The 20,586-nt window shown below is 36.3% G+C and overlaps 1 protein-coding gene across 2 annotated transcripts; it reads right to left on the bottom strand.

Moving 5' to 3' along the window:
• Positions 1-58: 58 nt before the first annotated feature.
• Positions 59-17,178, bottom strand: LOC309481334 (solute carrier family 41 member 1). Of its 2 annotated transcripts, XM_082146223.1 has the most exons (11): positions 17,060-17,178; positions 15,339-15,656; positions 9,742-9,849; positions 9,544-9,615; positions 9,127-9,271; positions 7,493-7,639; positions 6,681-6,825; positions 4,922-5,001; positions 3,832-3,966; positions 2,496-2,644; positions 59-796 (listed from the first exon to the last, which is right to left on the bottom strand). In XM_082146223.1, exons 2-11 carry the CDS (start codon positions 15,630-15,632, stop codon positions 623-625), a joined length of 1,449 nt encoding a protein of 482 aa, XP_082002349.1. In that variant the 5' UTR covers positions 15,633-15,656; positions 17,060-17,178; the 3' UTR covers positions 59-622. The 2 variants fall into 2 exon arrangements, with proteins under 2 accessions (XP_082002349.1, XP_082002350.1); XM_082146224.1 differs by lacking the exons at positions 15,339-15,656; positions 17,060-17,178 and adding an exon at positions 13,003-13,830.
• Positions 17,179-20,586: the final 3,408 nt, after the last annotated feature.

Genomic DNA, 20,586 nt, shown 5'->3' with positions numbered 1-20,586 from the left:
TTTTGAGAGAAAAAATATTTTAGTTGCAAAAAAATTACAAACTGAGAGGTACATTGGGCCCTCTGTAGGCTATATGAGTTGTTGTATCCAGTATAAATATCTAGCAGCAATTATGATTTGTATATAGTTACTAAAACAGCAAAGGAATGACTTTCAAAAGTTGTAATACTTTACTATTTTCTTTAAAATCAATCCTGAACCAATATTCGTCAGACAAAAGAAACCTCCTGAAGTCATTCAGGGTCTGATATTTTGTAAACTTCAAATTCAATGTATACGTGGCACATAAAGGTTTGTGACACGCACCTAAAGTTAGACCTTAATATACAGTAATCAGGTGACTAGTGTGTATGAGAGTAGCATCATTGAAGCAACAGGACAACACACCTAGAATATAACCATGTTACAGACCATTAGGTAGTAGTCCATACCTGCCAATGATCAAAAGTGTACTTCATATTTCCAGTCAACCTATCCTGTAAGCACAGAAACAACGTGGCTCAAATTCTGTCTTTAGCTTCGCACAGAAAAGTTTGAATCTCCAAAGCCACTGCAGCCAGCCTGGGTGGCAAAGGTCCCGTGAACAGAGAGCTGTAACTGGAGAAGGAGGGGGTCTAACATTTTATAAGCCGTGCTCCTCCACTAACATGACCAGACGGAAACACAGGGCCAGGAAACCCGTGCCCAACAGGTCTCCCAGTGCAGTCAGGTATGGGATGGAGAAGTTATCAGGGTCCAGACCTTTCCTCCACATCAAACGCACAATCAGGTCCGCCGTATAAATGAGGATCCCAACCTGTGAGGAAAAACATTATTAAACGTTCAGTTATTTCACATGCAATTCCTGCTAACTTATTACAGACAGATTTTTTTTGACAAACATACATTTTAATCTTTTATTAATAATTAATACTTTTGTGCAACATATACAAATCGATTTTGTTTTCAAATAAATATTGTTCTTTTAAACTTTCTATCCATCAAAGAATCCTGAAATTATTTACCACGGTTCCACCAAAATATTAAGCAGCACAACTGTTTTCTATGGACGCTTGTTTCCGCCACAAAATATATTTTTTTAAAGAGAATTGAAAGAGACTAAAATTTTTTTTTTTTTAAATCTGAATTCTGAGATGTAAACTGGCAATTCTGACTTCTTTTCTCACACTTGCAAGTTTATATCTCATAATTCTGACTTTTTTTTCATACAACTGCTAGTTTATATCTTGCAATTCTGACTTCTTTTCTCAAAATTGTGAGATATGAACTTGCAATTGCGAGTTATAAAGTCCAATTCTGCAGAAAAAATATATATGACTTTTTCTCAGAATTGCTAGTTTATATCTCAAAATTCTGACTTTATAGCATGTTATCGTTTCTTGAGCAGAAAATCAGCATATTAGAATGATTTCTAAAGGATCATGTGACTCTGGAGACAGATTACAGACTGTTTTTTTTTTATGCTAACGATGCTGAAAATTCACAGGAATAAATTTATTTGAAAAAGCAATTTACTTCAATTGAATAATATTTTACAATATTACTGTATTAATATCGAGCTAGCCTCCGTTTTGTTTGACAATTCTTCGAACGTCAACAAGAAGTGACGTCACCCAACATCGCTTAGAGCACCTTTAAAGGTTTTAAAGCGATGTCACACGTTTTTTTAGGCCAAAACATTTTTTGTCACATACAGGAAACATCTCCTCACCATCCGCTAGCTGCCTGTCCCCTGAACACACTGTAAAAAAACGCGGTCTCTGTAGACAGCCCAGGCTCCACAAACGGCAAGAAAAACAAACTGGGCCAACCTGGACCACGAAACATAACAAACTGTTCCAGCCAATAACTGACAAGAAGGATTTGGGGGTGGGGTTTGGGGGGTTAGTGCGCGGATGAGGAGGAGGGAAGGTCGAGCTAGCCTCCGTTTTGTTTGACAATACTTTAAACGTCAACAAGAAGTGACATCACTCAACATCGCTTAGAGCACCTTTAATAATACCTCAAAAAGATTTCCAATCTGAAATTAATAATTGGAGTCAAAATAAAAATTTGTTACATTTTCAAGTAAAACCCAGAATCAGTCTGTTCATAAACAGACCCCATTTGATAATGCCAATAGATTGCATTTGTATCCATATAATTAAGTAGGAGATTAGGAGGAGGATGAATACAGTCACGCCAATTTCCACATTTTCCCTGAAACTACTATTTTATTTGCAGATGAAAAAAATAAATAAAAATAAAATAAAATAATATATATATATATATATATATATATATATATATATATAAAATAAAGTGATCCCATCAGTGAGAATGGTGTATTTTCAGTGCTTGTTTCATATTTATGTAAAAAACTAATGGCAATTAGAGTCAATGTTTATCTAAACTTTTCAGTGGTTTAAAAGTGATTTGAGACATTTTTATTTGTAATTATTTTTGCCAGCACTGGCAGAGCAGAAATGAAACACTTATGTAGCACTACGGCTCACCTGAAGCAGAGCAGCACTCAGGTAGCAGCAGGTGAATGCTGGTGTGATGGCAGTGTGACCTCCTTGAAGCATATTAATGGCGAAAAGAAACAAGAGATGACCTGGAACCACCAGGAGGAACAGCACCCGCGCTGACTTTGAGTTCACTCCTGAGGAGAAATGGCATTAGCGATTTCAATTATTTCAAAATGATCGAGATCGACATTAATCAAAACTAGACTTTTACATTTTTCAAAGGGGTTATGGGTGGTCCCAACTCAAAAGCTCATCTCCAAGTGATATTCTGGGGACGGATTTACGAAACATTCTTAAGAATAAAACTCTTTGTAACTGCTATTTTCTTCTTTATTTCTAACTTAAAGGTGCAGTGAGCGATTTCTGAGAAATACTGTTGAAAGTGGATTGGACCGAGCACCACAACACACTTGTAGCCAATCAGCAGTAAGGGGAGGTGCTCATTAGGGGGAGGTGCCTGTTGTGATTCTATTGGGTAGGGGCGTGTTTGTTTTGGTGAATTAAAATAACAATAGCATTTTTATAAATCACTTACTGCACCTTTAAGGATAAAGTTAAGAATTTTTTGCATTCCCAAAAAGTAGTATTATGGGATAGTTTTCACCAGTCATAGTTATCACTTCTTAAAATGTATTTGAAGAAATGTCTTTAAACTTGCACACTGTACGATTGTTGCCACAATTTGGCCGTCTGTGACAAATTTTGTGAATTCTAAAAGATTCCTCTGATCCTAGGCCAAAATCTGTCGTCATTTTAATCCCGCATCTAAATGCTGCTCGTGGTCCCTGAACGTGTCACAGATTGATGATGCCTTCTAACATGCGTACTGTCGTACAGTCTGACATTAATGACAACTGAGATCCTACAGTGTGACATGGCTTACAGCTGGAATCATGTTCACACAGTCTGACAAGCAACAGTCATAAAGGACTATTATAAATCATACAGTGTGCACCCAGCTTTAAGAAACTTTTTGTGAAACCGGCCCCTGGTCTGGTCTCAAAATATGGCTCGGGCCTCTCCCTCAATGTGTTTGGGATTTTTGTTGTAAAATCACAGTGTAACCAACCACTTCAGAAAATGAATAGAACACCCCTCCTCAACAAACAGCAGGGTTTGAGATATCATTCATAACTGTAACACAAATGGTGCAGATGATTTATGCGTGTAAGGTGTAAATATCAGGGTTCAAGTTTGTTCAAATGCCGAACCTGAAGTACGAAGCTTGACTTAGCAAACTCTACTAAATACTGACTTTATCTCAAAGATCTAAAGGAGTGAATTCATCCCAGGAGCACAAATAGTTTCAAAGTGACCTCACCTGAGGAAAAGAATGTGACACAGGGGTTGGGCCAGTGCTGTCTCATCTTATAGGGCAGGACTCCAGGTACGCTCATGAAATGAAGGTAGGTGGAGATACGACTGGCCTGGATGGCCACCAGATTCCCCCCTACCCCTGAAAAGTTCAAAAAGGAAAGAATGTGAGAGCTTTCCAACCATTACACCATTACAATTCTCATATTCCCCTCATTTCAGATGCAAATGTTAAAACGCAGCATGCGTCTATGGAAGTATGCACACTGATATCTGTCAAATGATACATTTTCAGCATATTTCAGAGTATTGTGTGGACAATTAACAGCTTTTCCACATTTTAGCTCAAGGGTATTCCTTGACGTCAATATCAAACTAGGTAATGAGGTATCAAATTAGTCTTCCTGAATCCCAGCCACCTTGTGTTCCTCATTAAGAGTAGTTTGTCTCAGGACTGAGCTGGAAAAAAATTTCGGCTTTAGAATCACAGCTTCTACTGGATTAGACCGCTTTTACAACCATAACATGCTCTATTCCCATTGGGATGCGTGTAGTTTCCGCCAACATAGTATTGAGTCATGATTCGAGAGGGACGGGACATTGGTGGAGCACATGTGCAGCTGAGTAGGAACAGAACCAGCTAGGGGAAATCTAAACCAGATTGCTGAAGTTGACAAATCACCACAAGTGATATTTTACGTAAAACCAAACAAACTCTGCCTCGGCTGGGGTTTTTAAGTCTATTAGTTACACTCCCGTCAAAATGCTTGACTTCTTTCATGTACGATAAAACGTCGCAAGCGAAGAGCCAGTGCTCTGATTTATTGCGACGATTTGGAATGAGAAGGTTTTATTTTGGCAGCAGAGGCCGATCGCCTCCCTGAATCCACGAGTTGAGTTCCAAACACTGAGAGAGATGTGATCAATTTCACTGTAATGAGGAGTAGAGGAGGGAAATGGGCCTTAAATTAAGTTTCTAAGCTTGTTTTTCAGGTTTATTGTTACTTTATACTACTACTGCTGTACATTGAGAATGGATCTGAGAATGTGAAAGGCGTCTTTGCTCAAAGTGTGGTTTGTGTTTGATATTTACTCACCGTTTATGACTGGTGTGAAGACCGCCATGCCCTCAAAGTTGGGATCGCTCACAGTCTTATCAAGAATAAGACCTCCGAAACTAAAGTTGGGAAGAGTTTCATAAATTTTAAATGTATTAGTTGACCCACAAATAATAATTACTTAATTAGTTACACATCCTAAGAAAAGTATGTTGAATTTACATGGTTTAATCATTGGAAAAAAAACAAGAATCATTTCAACTTCTTTTATTTTTATATATATAATTTTTGGTCAAGAAAGATAATTTGCTCACATAACTTTACGGAATTAAGTTATTCTAAAGTGGCCCAATTAAATAGCCTTAAAGTTATTTTATTAATTTCAAATGTATTCAACTTAATATAATATTACTGTGTCATATTACTGAATAATATTATACTAGATAGCTTCCCGGCTAACAATCTATTAGCTAAGAATAGAACATATTAGCTTACTAATATGCTAGTTTCAGTAATGTCAAAAATTATCATTTTAATCATAATCAAGTGAACATATTGAATTAGTTCTATTCAATGTATTCTAGTAGAATTATATTAATCAATATTTTAGAAGAGTAATACAATTTTATTGTCAAATAAAATGACTGAGGGAATCAGACAAATCTGTTTTTTCAGCGAATTCTAAGAAATACCAAAAATTTGAAGTCACAATTATGTCAGATCTAATCAACATGGTTCCCATCCGTTCTCGCAAACTAAGTAGTTTATTAAACATTTATGATTAATTTTGCACTCTATACAGAGCAATTTCTAACTAACAGTCTAGAGCAGAGCATAATAAGAAAAATGTACATTGATTTTTTTATTTGCATTACTGTTTCAATTTTAAAAAATCGCTGATATTTATAGATTTTTCCATAACTGGGTGAACCATAGGTGTGTCCCAATTTGCATACTTATGCACTATTCTATTATGTTTTTAAGTATAAATAGTGCAAAATAAAATTGTTCCAAAAAGAAAAGGTGCACTTTAAAAACACGGATGATGCACTAAATTAATGGAAAAAATGAAGTGTGGAATGTTAGACAATTCATGCACTCAACTGTCGCAGCTTTAATTACGTAGCAGAGGGGGATTGGCATCAGACTCCGATGTTGAATGAGAAAATAACCGTATAAAATTAATTCACTACACAGATGAGTGCATAGTGTATAGGCAAAATGTATAAGTGCATAGTGTATATAGTGTATAGTGCATATTTTTTTATTACAGGCACAATTTTTTTGCTACATTGAATACATTATTAAATATATAAGAATAGGCCTACATTTAATTTGTTATCTCTCAGGTATGACATCAGAACCCGGAAGCCTAATTCGCTCTTGTTCCTTCGAGATTTTCCTATGGGGGTTTTCAATATATGAGTAAAATAAAGCCTGTGGTAAACATAACTTGACGATACTTTGATGTTTTGTTCTACAATGTACACTGCAAACACTCACACCCCAAGCTGTCGTATCTAGTTACTTATTAAAAAAGTACGTTTCTGCTTCAACTGCTTCAAAATTCACGTTTTCGCTATGAGTGTGTGTAATTTACTTTGTAAGACAAAAAACGTCAAAGTATAGTCAAGTTATATTTACCACAGGCTTTATTTTACACGTTAATCATAAAACCCCATAGGAAAATCTCGAAGGAACCAGTTGTGAATTAGTATTCCAGCTTCTGATGTCATACCTGCACCACTCTATTCTGACGCATTGATTGAAGAGTGTGTCTCTGCATGCACAGCTGTACCTGCTGATGGACATGGCTACTATAACAGGCTGCCAGCCGGACTTCAGAACCTCTTTAATCTGAGGACTCCGTCTAGCGATGAGCACCCAGAGAGGAATGAGCAGCAGGAAGAAGACACACACCAAGGGGGACAAATACCACACATCTGGACACACACAAACGTTTTTAGATTACCCTGATGATACATGCTAGTCTTATAATTGCATATTTTCAGATAATGCGCTATATGATTTAAGTAAATGCCGATTTTAATGGCTCTAAAGAATAAAACGACATCAGAACCACATTCTGTAGATCTCTAATGTCTCGAAACAAAACAGAGAGATGATTTTCCCAAGGGGAGGAGATTTCCACTCTTAATCTTTAATCATGGGAACCAAATGGTTTAGCAATGCTAAAAAAAAAAAAATGTTCAAGTAATATTTTTTTGTGCATTTCTACTGCCCTCTTCTGGTACACTTTAAACAGCTCACTCATTTAGTAGAGGCTCAAATATAAAAATATGTGATATTTGTATTTGATTTAATCGATATATATTGATCAGTTTGTGGATATTTAAAATTAATTTATTTTTGTTTCATTTAGTTAATTTATTTATAAAACCAAATGTAATTTAAAATGAAATTCCTAAAAGTTTTCCACACTGCTTTTATCTAACGATTGTTAATAATGAACAATAGTCGAATTAAATATTAGGCAGTTTTGTAACGATATGTGCTGTAATGAATAAAATAAATATTCTAGGCTCTAAAACTAGCAGTTATTAGGTTACGTAACAGTATCGATGACTGAATTACTAGATGGGCCCATACCTCTGTACTGAAACAATGTGGTGCTGACTCCAGCCAATAGAGAAAGAGTGATGAGATCTCCCAGACTGGCTGCTATCGGGGTGGCCACATTATCAGGGTTGATGCCCACCTTCCTGGAGCCAATGACCACACCAATCATCACCAGACCTGGACATTTAAGAAAGCAGCCGAGTCAAATACTGTATTTCAGTGGTAATGTTCAATGAAAGATTCAAAGAAAAAAGACAAAAAGATTATGTTGCATCATCCAGAAAGGTGATAACAACATGAAACCGTATTCTCAAGACATCAAAATTATCCAACTGTACACACACACGTTGGGTTTCCATGTTTTATGGGGACTTTCCAAAGACATAATTATTTTTATACTATATATTCCGTAACACTTTACAATAAGGTTCATTAGATAACATTAGTTAATGTAATAACTAAAATGAACTAACAATGAGCAAAACATTTGTTACAGTATTTATTAATCTTTGTTAATGTTAGTTCACAAAAATACAGCTGTTCATGTTAGTTCACAGTGCATTAACTAATAAAACTTTTGATTTTAATGACGTATTAGTAAATGTTGAAATTAATATTAACTGAGATTAATAAATGATGAAGAAGTATTGTTCATTCTTGGTTTATGTCAACTAAGGTAGTTAACTAATGTTAACTAATTAAACTTACTGTAGAGTTTTACCATATATTCTATCCCCTAACCTTAACCTTCCCCCTGAAAACAACCCTCGCAGAAAGATGTTCAAAAACATCACTTGGTATGATTTATAAGCTGTTTTCCTCATGGGGACCAAGAATGTCGCCACAATGACAAGAATTTCAGATATTGACATTTTTGAGGGGACATTTCGTCACCATAAAGTGAGGTTTACTAGAACCAAATGCAAACACACACACACACACACACACTCACCAAGGCTGCATTTGATCAAAAATACAGTAAACAGTCCTATCATGAAATATTATTCCAATTTAAATGAACCGTTTTCTATTTAAATGTATTGTAAAATATAATTTATTCCTGTGTTGTCAAAGCAGAATTTTCAGCATCATTACTCCACTCTTTAGTGTCACATGATCCTTCAGAAATCATTCGAATATGCTTATTTGCCACTAAGGAAATATTTCATATTATTCTCAATGTTGAAAACAGTGGTACTGCTTCATATTTTTGTGGAAATAGTGATAAAAAAAAAATATATATCAGGATTCTTCGATAAATGTCGATATTGATCAAAAGTTCAAAAGAACAGAATTTATTTGAAATAGAATTTTTCGTAACAATGTTAGAGTCTTTACTGAAATTTGTATCAATTTAATGCGTCCTTCTTACTTTTTTAAACTTTTGAACACATTTTGGTTTATAGAAATATTGCAATTTTATTTTATCCATTGTATTGTGGATTGTGAAGTAATTTTATTTATTATATGCAAGTTTTTTCCTACCTATGCAGTCTTTTAAAGTGGTTTTAGAGGCACAGAAATTTCTTTACATTTTAACTTCTAGATTATGAAAATCTGTTTTTTTTCCATAAAATATACTTCATAAACAAAATGACCATTGATATTTATAAAGAAAGGTAAATTGATTTCATGTCATCTTGAAGGAATGAAGAGTGGTGTACCTAAGGACAGCGCGGCCATGAATGCGGTGGTAACACTGCTAGCACACAGCACAGCCGCCTGGTCCAGCTCTACACCCCCTCTGGACAGAGCCCCAAGCCCTATGGCCGCCAGAGCTGCCAGGAAGCCCACCACAGTGGCCTGAACCTGAGGAAGACATCCACACAATCACAGATCATATGCCTTCATTCATAATTAAACAGAGATTAAAAATTCATTTTATAATGAACGAGTTCTCATTGGTATTCAAGAACGAGGACTCCTGCAGAATGAAGTCTCGGAGTAATTGTTCATATTCTTATTTGTTTAATCTTTAATGAAAGTTTGTTCTGTTAATTCATGTTTGTAATGTCTAATTTATCTCTGACTGGTACTAAAGCCAGTTTCCAGTGTATTCCAGTGTATTCTGATTCACCCACCTGAATAAGAGCAAGATTACAGGTCACCATCAGCCACTGCTGTTTGGGGTCGTCCATCTGTCCAGTGTTTGCCTGAGGATGATGGGAAACAAAACCACAGTGAAGGAAATAACCGCTTGAAGTGTTTTGATGTAATAATTGAGGGTCATTAAACACTAAGGTTACAGCTTGAGATAGATTATTAATATTTTGACATACAGCAGTGGAGAGACGAGATGCTAGAGTCATCTCCAGGTTTCCCTTGAGCCCGACCAGAGCAGGAACCAGGATGAACACCTCTGTGATCACCTTAAACACATCCCAATGCTGAAACACACACACACACACAGAGCAGATTTACACAAACAGTCTGAAACTGAAAATATACTGTTCTCCATGATATCGAGGTTGATCTGGAACCATTAAAACAGTATTTATGAAATGAAAAGATAAATGTGTAAGCAGGCAAAAAAGTAGACCAAAAAAAGAGCGATTTTCCTGGTATTTTAGAAAGCAGTGTTCGGCACAAACACATTCAGGTTTTACAACAACAACAAAAACAACAAAGTGTAATCTCATTAAAATTGTCAAGCAATGTCTGCGTCATATCTAAATAATACTGATAATTTAGAATTTTAAAGTTCTTCATCAAAATTATTTGTCAAATATATTTATAAAATACATCAAGGTGGTATTTATTAAGATTAATGTAGTTAATGCAGATTTTAAAATGAATAAAAAAATAAATAAATCACTTGTGTCCAGACAGGATTAACAAGAGAATAGGGTGAGGGATTGAATGTGCTTAATACAAAAAATAAAAAAATAAAAGAAATAACACCACAATGCAAAAATATGTTTCAATATGCAAAAATAATTAAATAAAACCTTCTGACACTAGAAAATTCACACAGTTGAAACTGCATTTAAAATTTAAATCGCTTTCAATAATCGCTACATAATTCAAAGGGACAACAAACACAACAACACTGGTGCAGACATAAAAAGGTACACAGTAAAATAATAATAATTATCCATTTAAGTCACACTGTCACACTAAAGCCCTGCCCTGAGGTCCATAGATACTGACCTTTTCAAGCTAAACAGATACTTTTCACAGAATGGTGCATTGGCTTTCCCACATCACGGCTAATGTGACCATCAGTCAATATTTTTAAACTGAGTGACGTCTTAATGAAAGATATTATCAGATTAATCCGAGTAGGTGTCAGTTTCAGCTCTTTATTCTGATTCTTACAGTCAAAACACAAACTAGTCATCAGCAAAATCATAAATATCATCTCATAATGAGCATGCTGACAAAAGAGTCGAAGTGACTCATTGAACATGAATGGCTTCTTGTGCTGTGCGTTTATATTTAGTACGTGTCAGCATACGAGTTGAGCGCTCCTCTCTTCACAAGCCCACTCATCATGCAGTTAAAAATAGCCGTAATGTTTAAATGAACAGATAAGAGGCCGGTGCCAGCCAGCCAGCCAGTCAGCCAGGGGATGGTATTTTTACCACACGCACAGTGCAGGCTGTTTCGAGAGACCGGTGTCACGTCACAGGCCCGTCTTGGGATCTAGCCCACTTCTCCTTCTATTTCTCTCTCAGTCCTCTACAAACAAGCTCTCATTCTCTCACCCTGTCTATCTCACCTGCCCCCATGAGAATTCAATTAATAGACACACAACACAGTCCATGCCAACTGCTGGAGGACATGAGGGACACGAGGAGCTGTTACTGCAAGCTAGCATGTGCTTGCGAAGTGTGCTGATATTCCATGAGATAACGGCATACTGTATATATATTTATAACATTAAGTACATTAACTAGGGGATAGTTTGCGTTAGAATGCAGTAGCTTTAGATCTACATACATTTTTCTACATGTCTAATGTAAAGGTGCAGTAATGGAACATACAAAAGCAGTGTTATTTTTTTATTATTTATATACTATTATAGAATTTATTCACATTTTGAATTAGCTTTTATTTTTAGACTTTCAGTTTTAATTAAAAAAAATGTTTTTGTCATTTTGTTATGTGCATTTTTTTTCATTCATTTCTATTCAGTTTTAATTTAAATCTATTTCAGTTTTAGTTGTAGTAATATTACTACTTAAATGTAATTTATTTTATTTTTATTTGTTTTTTTTTGGTTTAAATATTTCATCTAATATTTATCTTTTATTTTATTTCAACTATTTTTAGGGAAAAAAATATTTTAGTTTTGATTAACAATAAAAAAAAATCTCATTTGTATTTGAAATGCTTTCAGAAAGGAAGGAAATAAGGTTTTAGCGATGAATTAAGCAGAAAATTTGCAAATATTAAGTGAACCAGTTTTTTTAATAAATTGATAAATTAATCAATGTATTTGAGATAAGTTATTAATAAAGTATGATACAATTTTGTTTTATTTATGCTGTCATGTTATTAAATCATTAAAACCAGTTAAAGCCATGAATCACAGTGATTTTACCTCTCTTATTATTCTTAATATATTTATTAATCTGGCTTATTTCTTTAAACTTCAATATCTATATGCTTCAACATTTACCCACTAACTAAGAAAACACCAAAAAAGTAGAAAAGTACCATGGTATTATGATTTTAGGGACATGCTACAATGGAAATATGATTTTTAGGCATGTATATCATTAGCCTGACTACGTCAGACTTCCTACTTCCGCTAATTTCATTTCGCTCCTGTAGTCAGTCTGAGATAGCAGCCTATCTTTCAGTTTTCCACCGGCCTGAAAACAGCCGGCCAATCAACGAACAGAGGGCGGGCTGAGAGCCGTGACGTAGACGCTGATTGTACCGTGGATGCGTAGATTTACTTCACATAATCTCCAAAAGTCATTCACAGCCATGTTCACTCCGGTATTTCGCTCTATGGTTTAGTTTTTGCATCATACATGCGTTTACAGTGGAAGTTAGATGCGGCTGAGCATGCGCATAACACACGCCATAACCAAACGTTATGTGATTGGCTTACGGGTAACCAATGATTTTAAACTTCAGACAAGCGCCCCCCCCGCGAGAGAGAAAACACTTCTCTATTATGCTATTCCAGACTCTGTATACGAAGCAAAGTGAAGTAGCAGAGTCTGGTATTACCAGGCTAGTATATCATGGTATTCTTGAAGTAACATGAAGATGGTATATGAATATGGTAGTATCATGCCTTTATAAAACTACTGTAGGACTCCCATGGTATTTACATGGTACTCCAAGGCACAAAGTCATAGCACTACCATGGTACATGTCCAAAAAAAAGGTACTTTTTTATACTGGTGAGATATATCAAAGTATAATGGTATTACTGTACATCTAATCCCACCACTGAACCATGGTATCGCCAACATTTATCAATACTTTTGGAAAACAGCATTACTTACAGTTTGTAAAAATGCAATTTCAATAACATATCAACCAAGAAATATGGCAAATCTAGATTAAATTGCTCATACTTGGATAATGTCCATGACGATACCGGCCGCCACCATCCCCAGGCCGCCCAGCAGATACGGCAGGAAGACCTGCGCAGCGATGATGTACGAGCTCTCCGGCAGAAAGCCATGAGCCGAACGGGTGAGCTTGCAGGTGAAACCTCTGAGCTTCGTCCCCTGATAACAGAGCTCCAGCTCTAACTGAGTGACCACCATCTCTGTTACCCCATTCCCCAACGTAACCGGAAGGTTCAACGAGGGTTCCTGGAAGCTTTTAACACTCTCCAAGATAGCTGAACGTTCCTTTCACAATGTCTCGAAAACCAAAAATAAGAAGCTCAAGACAAACAGGCAAGAATATGATCTAGGTTAGGAAGAAGAAAAATAATATGCTGACTCAGAGAGATTAAACAATGAGGCAATTTAGTATCTTCAGATTGTCCCACGATAGCAAAGGCCCAACAAGTTGGCTGATGTATATTTCAGTTCTATCAAATCCAACAGGAATCTTCACATTCAAAAGTCTCCTTCTCCTGAGTTGGTTCTCTGAGCATCAAAATCCAAACTTCAAGACTCGTCATATGCCTGATGAGAGTCGTCTCTAGAGGACTCTTACAATAATTCCCAAGCCGCCACTTTTTGCACTCGCAGGTCGCTGGAACGTCCATGTACACGAGCGCTACGATCTCCAGAGCGCATCTTCTCTCTGCCACAGGAGTCGTGACTCACAAGACAAACAGTCCTGTCTGGCTCGACGTCTCCGTCACCAGGCCTGGTCTAACAGGTCCAGAATGTGACAGAAACACATGTTGAGGCTTTTTCCCACTCGTTCCTCTTCACCCCCTCCTCACCGGTGCATAAGGCCTTTAAACAGTCACTAGTCACGAGCCTTATTACTTCCTATCAACCATTTCATCAGACTCAGATGCTCGGTCTTGCATCTGTCCCCCTGTCCTGCTCTCTGCTAATGTCTCCTCTGACGTATAACTGAACCTGTCTTATCAGCTATGAAAGGGCTGAGTGCTTGGCAGCCGGACGAGAGAGGGGAAAGACGAAGGAGGAGAGCGAGATAGAACAAGTGTGTGTATGAGAGACAAAGAGACAGATTGAGAACCCATGGGGTTGTAAAAGCAGCGTTGTTCGATTACTCACCACTCTACCGCTTGCTAGCGCGTAGAGGACACGTTGGGACGAGGGGCATGATTCAGCTAAAAACAACCCCAGCTCGGTCGTGAGCAAGCACAGTGACGCAGCAAATCCAGACCCACATCACCAACACACACCTCTGAACGCATTCATTAAACACCATCAGGACACAGCATCTCTTGAAACAACGATTATTAGGCAGGCGTTCTTTAAAAGAATCTTTTTTGTCAATATTTACTCGCTCTCATGTGGACTTTTTATCTAATAATTCTGACTTTATTTTTCGCAATCTCTCAATTTTGATTTAAAGGGATAGTTCACTCTAAAATGAAAATTAAGTCATAAATATTTTTTTAAAATGTCTCCTCCATGTAATAGCAGTGAATAGCGACCAGCTTCAAGCTTTTTAAAAGAGACAAAAAATATCACAGAATGAACCCATGTGACACACGTCATATTCCAAGTGTTCTGGGAGTATACGATAGAAAAATGTTGTGTTTTATTTAAGGAAAATCCTGACCTTAGCCGTTGGTCTTCAGTGCAAAGCTACGCGTCGTGCAAGTTGTGAGAAATCAAGATTAATAAATCGCAATTCTGAATTCATATCTCACAATTCTGACTTTTTTCTCAGAACTCTGAATTAGCCTACGTCTCGCAATAATCATCTTTTTGTCTCTGAATTCTGGGGTTACATCTTGCAATTCTGACTTTTTTTTCTTGGAAGTTTGAGTTCACATCACACAATTTGGACTTTTTTCCTCTGAGATCTGAGTTTATTTCTCTTTTGAGGGATGCCTAATGAAAGGATCCATCTGTATCATGAAATGCACATTTCGTTCAATAAATGTTTTGGTTCATTCCATTTTTTAGAGACTTTCATTACGTCTTTTTGTTCTTTTTAGAGCTTGACAATTTTCCCATTTGAAGTGACTTCAAATTGACAACATTTTTGGGTGAACTATTGCTTTAATGCTTCATGATAGGAGTGTTTTGTCCGGTCTCTCTCCTTCCGAATGAATTTTAATGACCACATTAATTTGCCTCACACTCTGCTTCCTGTAAGTGAGGACCATAAATATCAGCACTTGACATGCTGGATAATTAAAGTGGGCACATTAATTGCTATAGCATCAACCTCAAACTGTTGCAAAGACATGTCAGGCGATAAAACGTTATGTAAAGTGGCAGAAAGTTCTTCAAAAGTCTCTTACCTGCACACTGTCCAGCACCATACCTGCCATCACCATCCCCATCCCAGCCAGCAGGTATGGGATCAGCACCTGCAGGCAGATAGAAATGGACGACTCATCCTCTATCTTAGCCTGGGCGGTTTTGATCCTCTCCTCCATAGGCTTTTTAGGTGGTATGATGGGAGGCGGCAACAGCAGGTCATTTTGCTCATCTAGACTGCCAGCCCGATCCAAAGCACCCTGCCCCTTCCCTTTCCCCTTTTTGGACTTCTTGCGGCCACCTCCTTTCCTCTGTCGAACTTCGTCTCCTGGCATGGTGGAGTCTCCGGTCCGCTCCCTCTGAGAAACAGGAAGTCCATCACACAGTCAAAGTCAAATACAATGAAACATTTAATTTAGGCCAAAACAGACAGTTGGGATTCATAAGTCAAAATTTCCAAATTTAACACAAATGTATTCATTACGTGATAATAAAATCAGAAAAATAATTTTGAGTGAAAAGCTGAACAAATTTAAGGGGATATTTCACCCAAAAATGAAAATATCTGTAATCATTTTCTCATCCTCAAGTTGTTCCAAACCTGTATGAGTTTCTTTGTTCTGTTGAACACAAAGGAAGATATTTTGAAGAATGTCGGTAACCAGACAGTTTCAGGCCCCCTTTGACTTCCATAGTATTTTTTTCCTACTATAAAAGTCAATGGCTACCGTCAACTGTCTAGTTACCAACATTCTTCAAAATATCTTCCTTTATGTTCAGCAGAACATAGAAACTCATACAGGTTTGGAACAACTTGAGGGTAAGTAAATAACAACATTTTCATTTTTGGGTGAACTATCCTTTTAAATATTTGATGATGAACATTGTTGTTGTTAATTCTGATTCTATAATGTAATTCTAATAATACATTTGTAGCATTATTTATGTAAAGAAAATCATTAAATAAAATTGAATGTGACATGAAATATGTTGCTAAAATATAATAGTATAAATATGTACTAATATTAAATAGATGTTTATATCTTAGTAAAAACCAGAACTTGCCCAACCAGGTTTGATTTGTGTGTGTGTAATTTTTTTTTCTTTTTTTTTTTTTCTTGTGTTCAAAATTTTCTCTTTAACGTTAATTACATATTTCATTTACATTGCTCATCCCAGATTTTCAATGTGGCTGCATATTCTTGAACCCCACTGTACAATCTGAGTAGCTTAACGTGTATTTTAGTGATTTATCTGTAAGTGAGTTTGAATATAAAGCATAATAAACGGTAAAGCTGCATAAATATTGCTGCATTAGCGTTAATAATGTTAATCAGTATTTTGGAAGATAGCTTTTTCGGGCTACTTTTAAACAGAACTTGTTAGCAGCTACCACTATAATGATCCACAATCAATGTATCAACAGTCTGATCTGAAAGGTTTGTATCACTTCGATATTTAATCACACCGATGATGATGCTCATGTTTTGGTCCATAAGCACTGATGACACGTTGCCATAGCAATATCAAGTCGCACATTCCCACAGATGTATCACTGAAGCTTCTCAATCTGACTGATTGTTCAAATCTCACAACAACCGTTCCTCTAACAAACAAATGTATCTCACACGTATATGGATCGAAGCTAAATGCTATCGACTCATGATATTGACAATGACAGATGAAAGCAATGATAGGTTACACACGGTTGATAGGTTGTGCTCCACATCAGCAATAGAAATCCACGTAAAGAACAGCCTACCGTCTCAAATTAGCCCTTCGTTTGTGTTTATGTTCATCACATTATATGAAGCTTCGCTATCGATAATGATATTATTCACTGTAAATGCTTAAGCGCGTTGAATCACTACTCGAAATGATAACTTCCTCGATAGGAAACGAGTACACCAATAGTACTACAGAGAAAGCTTGGCTCATGAATATTTATTAGTCACGTGAGGGGACGCGCCTAGAAGGTTTCAAAGTAACGTCTGCATGATGAAATTAATATTAATTCGTTATGTCGTACAGTATTTGGCGATTCGACCGAGAAAGAACCAGGATGTATTCAATCCATGGCAGGTATCAACTAATGTTAATGTTTTAATATGTTCAGACATAGTTTGAGCCTGAGGTGCTATCTTTCAAGTCGGTGAAACTTCTAACGTTAACTTACTTCACTATTTTAATTAAAGCGGGTTTTTTTTTTTTATCTACGCATGTGTGCTTCTGTCGTCAGTAGCTAGTGGTTTGGATTTTTTTATTTAGTGACTCGAATCTTTTAACCCCATTCACTAAAATATTTATTCAGATGTATTCATTAATTCGTTCAGTGATATTTTCTGTAGATTACATTGCTAATTTATGCCAGTAGGTGGTGACAAGCGAAAATAAAGGGTGAGTGAATCGAATCGTTCATTTAACCGATTCGCTTAACACGTGTCGTTCAAATCCTTAATGACGCATAAAGATTTTCCCCCAATTTATATACAGCTAACAGTATAAATACATTTAGTAGTTTAATTTTGTTTTTCAATATATTCTACCTATTTTTTATGTACATGTTTACATTCATAATTCTTCCGCACTCTTATTTCTCTCCTTGTTTTGAACGACGCTGACTTGCAGACTTGAATAGAATATTATAACATACTAGGCTACACATTTTTTAGGGTATATTAACACTGATCTATATAAATGACGTTTATATAGATCAGTTATTCACGAACGAGCTTCGTTCTCACTTGGAGGAAATCGGTCACTTGCTTCAGTGAACGGAAAACATGAATGATTCGTTCGAACCGGAATGCTTTGTTCACTTAAATGATTCATTCAAAAACGAAACAACACCAGTTGTCAACACTCTAGTCAAAACCCAAATCGAATGAAACTAGCTGATGTTGTTATACCTTTCGCATGTAACATTTTATGTATACAGTTATTTTATTTAGTGTGTAAACTTTGATCGATAATTCTTATATTAAATTTGCACTGCAACTTCATTTTTAAGGGATGAGAGATTAAAAGTACTGTCTACTTCTAGAGTTGAGTATGTAATAATTTGACTTCTCTACCTTGTATTTGCCCACATTGCAAGTGTCCACGCATGCATCTAACTTCCAAAGGTCATGAAAAGTTGCACACCAGGCAGACAACTTATAACTGGATGTATGAATGGTCCATATAATGATATGGGAAGCTGATAACACAAACCCAATCCCAAATTCTGCTGCTACGGTGTAAATACAGCACAGATTTGTCCATGCAAATCTAACACACTGATAGTCTTACCTATCACAATGTCGCAAAGCGAAGGAAAGTCGTAAGTGACCAGCATAAATCTTAAAGGGCACAGAGAATAACAACATGCAGTCGGATTGGAGGAGTCACAGATGGGGGGTGGCTCGGAGAGTGTCTTAAATTTCATCCGGCTGGCAGTTTAGAACACCCCCCTCCTGTCTGACCAAATCTGCCCCTGAGAAGATGGTGTTGACAGGGAAAACCATGCTCCTCTCCCTTCAAAGAACATCCAGTTAAACGGTTTCCATACACATATCACTATCACTTCACTGCCACCAAATTTGAAATGACAGTGTTTGCAGGCACAGGTTTTGAAAAAGGCTTTTAGACCTAATTTGGTGCCGTAATTATGCAAATAGTGTTAGAGCACAGCATGATTTTGACTGACTGGGTCACTTTACAATGAATTTACCCTGCAGTAATTCTGTTGGTTTCACATCATCTCAAAGGGCTGTTACATAAGCATATTTTCAGTATTTGTTTATATATATTTCATAACAGTATTATGCAATGACATTCTTATTTAAATTGTTGTCAGCAAATGTTGTCATTTATTGTTACAGGAACAAGATGAAGATGCCAGACGGTTCCAGAATCAAATACAACATTGATTAAGGATCATAGGATGTGTTCGGAATGGAATACTAGCTCACTGAATACTGCACAGTATACGCTTCAAAAACAGTAAGTACAGTATAGTTAATGTTTCAAAGAATAGCACGTTAAATTATGTCACATGAATTAATCATGTTCCATGTGTGTGACATTAACTTCTGGGAAATTAAATGGGTATTTTGCCAGTTCATATTTATAAAAAATATCTTTATTTTTGGCTGTCACATCAAATAATGAGAGGGAAAAAAAGTACAATTACTTTAGGTTCTTTCATCACATTGGAAATGAAATGACTACAGACTACAGTACAGTAAAGACTAAAGTATAGAGCCAGTGTATGTTTATATATTAATATAAATATTTTAATTAGCTTAATAAATATTTATTTTTTAGTTAAGTTCTTGTACTTTTGTTGTGTTTTTGTCATTTATAAAAAAAAAATTCTATTTATCTTTATTCCAGTTTTAGTAATTTTAGTAACTTGTTTTTAGTTAGTTGCCAATGCAACATTTCACGTTTTCATTTACGTTTTTTTAAGTGTACGTTTTTCATCTAATATTTTATATTTTATTTTATTTCAGCTTTATTTAATGAAAACTATTTTTAATAGCTTTATGTAGTAGTGCATGTATTCTATGCATACAGAAAATGTGCATACTGAGAGCATGGTAGGCATACAGGAATGGTAGGTATAGTATGGTAGTATGCTATTCCATAACATTCTCTATCTGAGAATGACCTAAATATGTTTCTGCTTCCTGTGTGATGTTACAGTGGTCCACTAGGTGGAAGTAAAGTACAGCAGAACATGTGCCTCTGTGGCTAAATAGAAATAAGCCACATAAAGGTTATTGAGGAGAAACTGTGTTTTAGTAATTAAAAGAACAGTTGGATTGCAGGGTTTGCATGTTGATCAAAAATAGAGCAAAATAATGTGTCGGTGGATGAATTACACACATAACAAGAACTCCCACAATGCCTCTTATGGACCTCTGACATTAAATACCGGAATAAAACGCAGTAAAACAGAAACAAACGCACACACACAGATACGCTGTAATTATGGGTATGCTGTTGCCTGACAGGAGTGGTGGAAACTTGTCAGAGGTGCTAAATATAGCCACTGTCCCTTTCCAGCGAGACACAGTGGACACCTGTCACACACACACACACACAAACACTTACCCACAATGCTTAACTTTCACATTACACCACCTCCCACACTCTTCCTTTGGCTTCAGACGTCCCAGCTGTTCTCCACTTCATCTCAAACTTCAAAGCAAAAGAAAAGGAGCTAAAATGAAGGAATGTTATGCCTGGAAAAGCGCACTGATTCTGTATCAATCAGTTTGTTTGACAACCTAACGCTCTGTG

This window comes from Leuciscus leuciscus, assembly GCF_965113295.1.
Source record: "Leuciscus leuciscus genome assembly, chromosome: 18".
NCBI lineage: Eukaryota > Metazoa > Chordata > Actinopteri > Cypriniformes > Leuciscidae > Leuciscus > Leuciscus leuciscus.
This window is presented reverse-complemented; position numbering and strand designations above follow the sequence as displayed.

What these genes read in the sequence shown, in the direction of transcription:
- LOC309481334 (XM_082146223.1), bottom strand. Translation starts at nt 15,632, where the DNA reads ATGCCAGGAGACGAAGTTCGACAGAGGAAAGGAGGTGGCCGCAAGAAG. An exon ending in TGGTGCTGGACAGTGTGCAG is followed by an intron (nt 9,850 to 15,338) that starts GTAAGAGACTTT and finishes TGTGTGTTTCAG; the next exon opens with CATTGGGATGTGTTTAAGGT. An exon ending in CATGGCCGCGCTGTCCTTAG is followed by an intron (nt 7,640 to 9,126) that starts GTACACCACTCT and finishes TTAAATGTCCAG; the next exon opens with GTCTGGTGATGATTGGTGTG.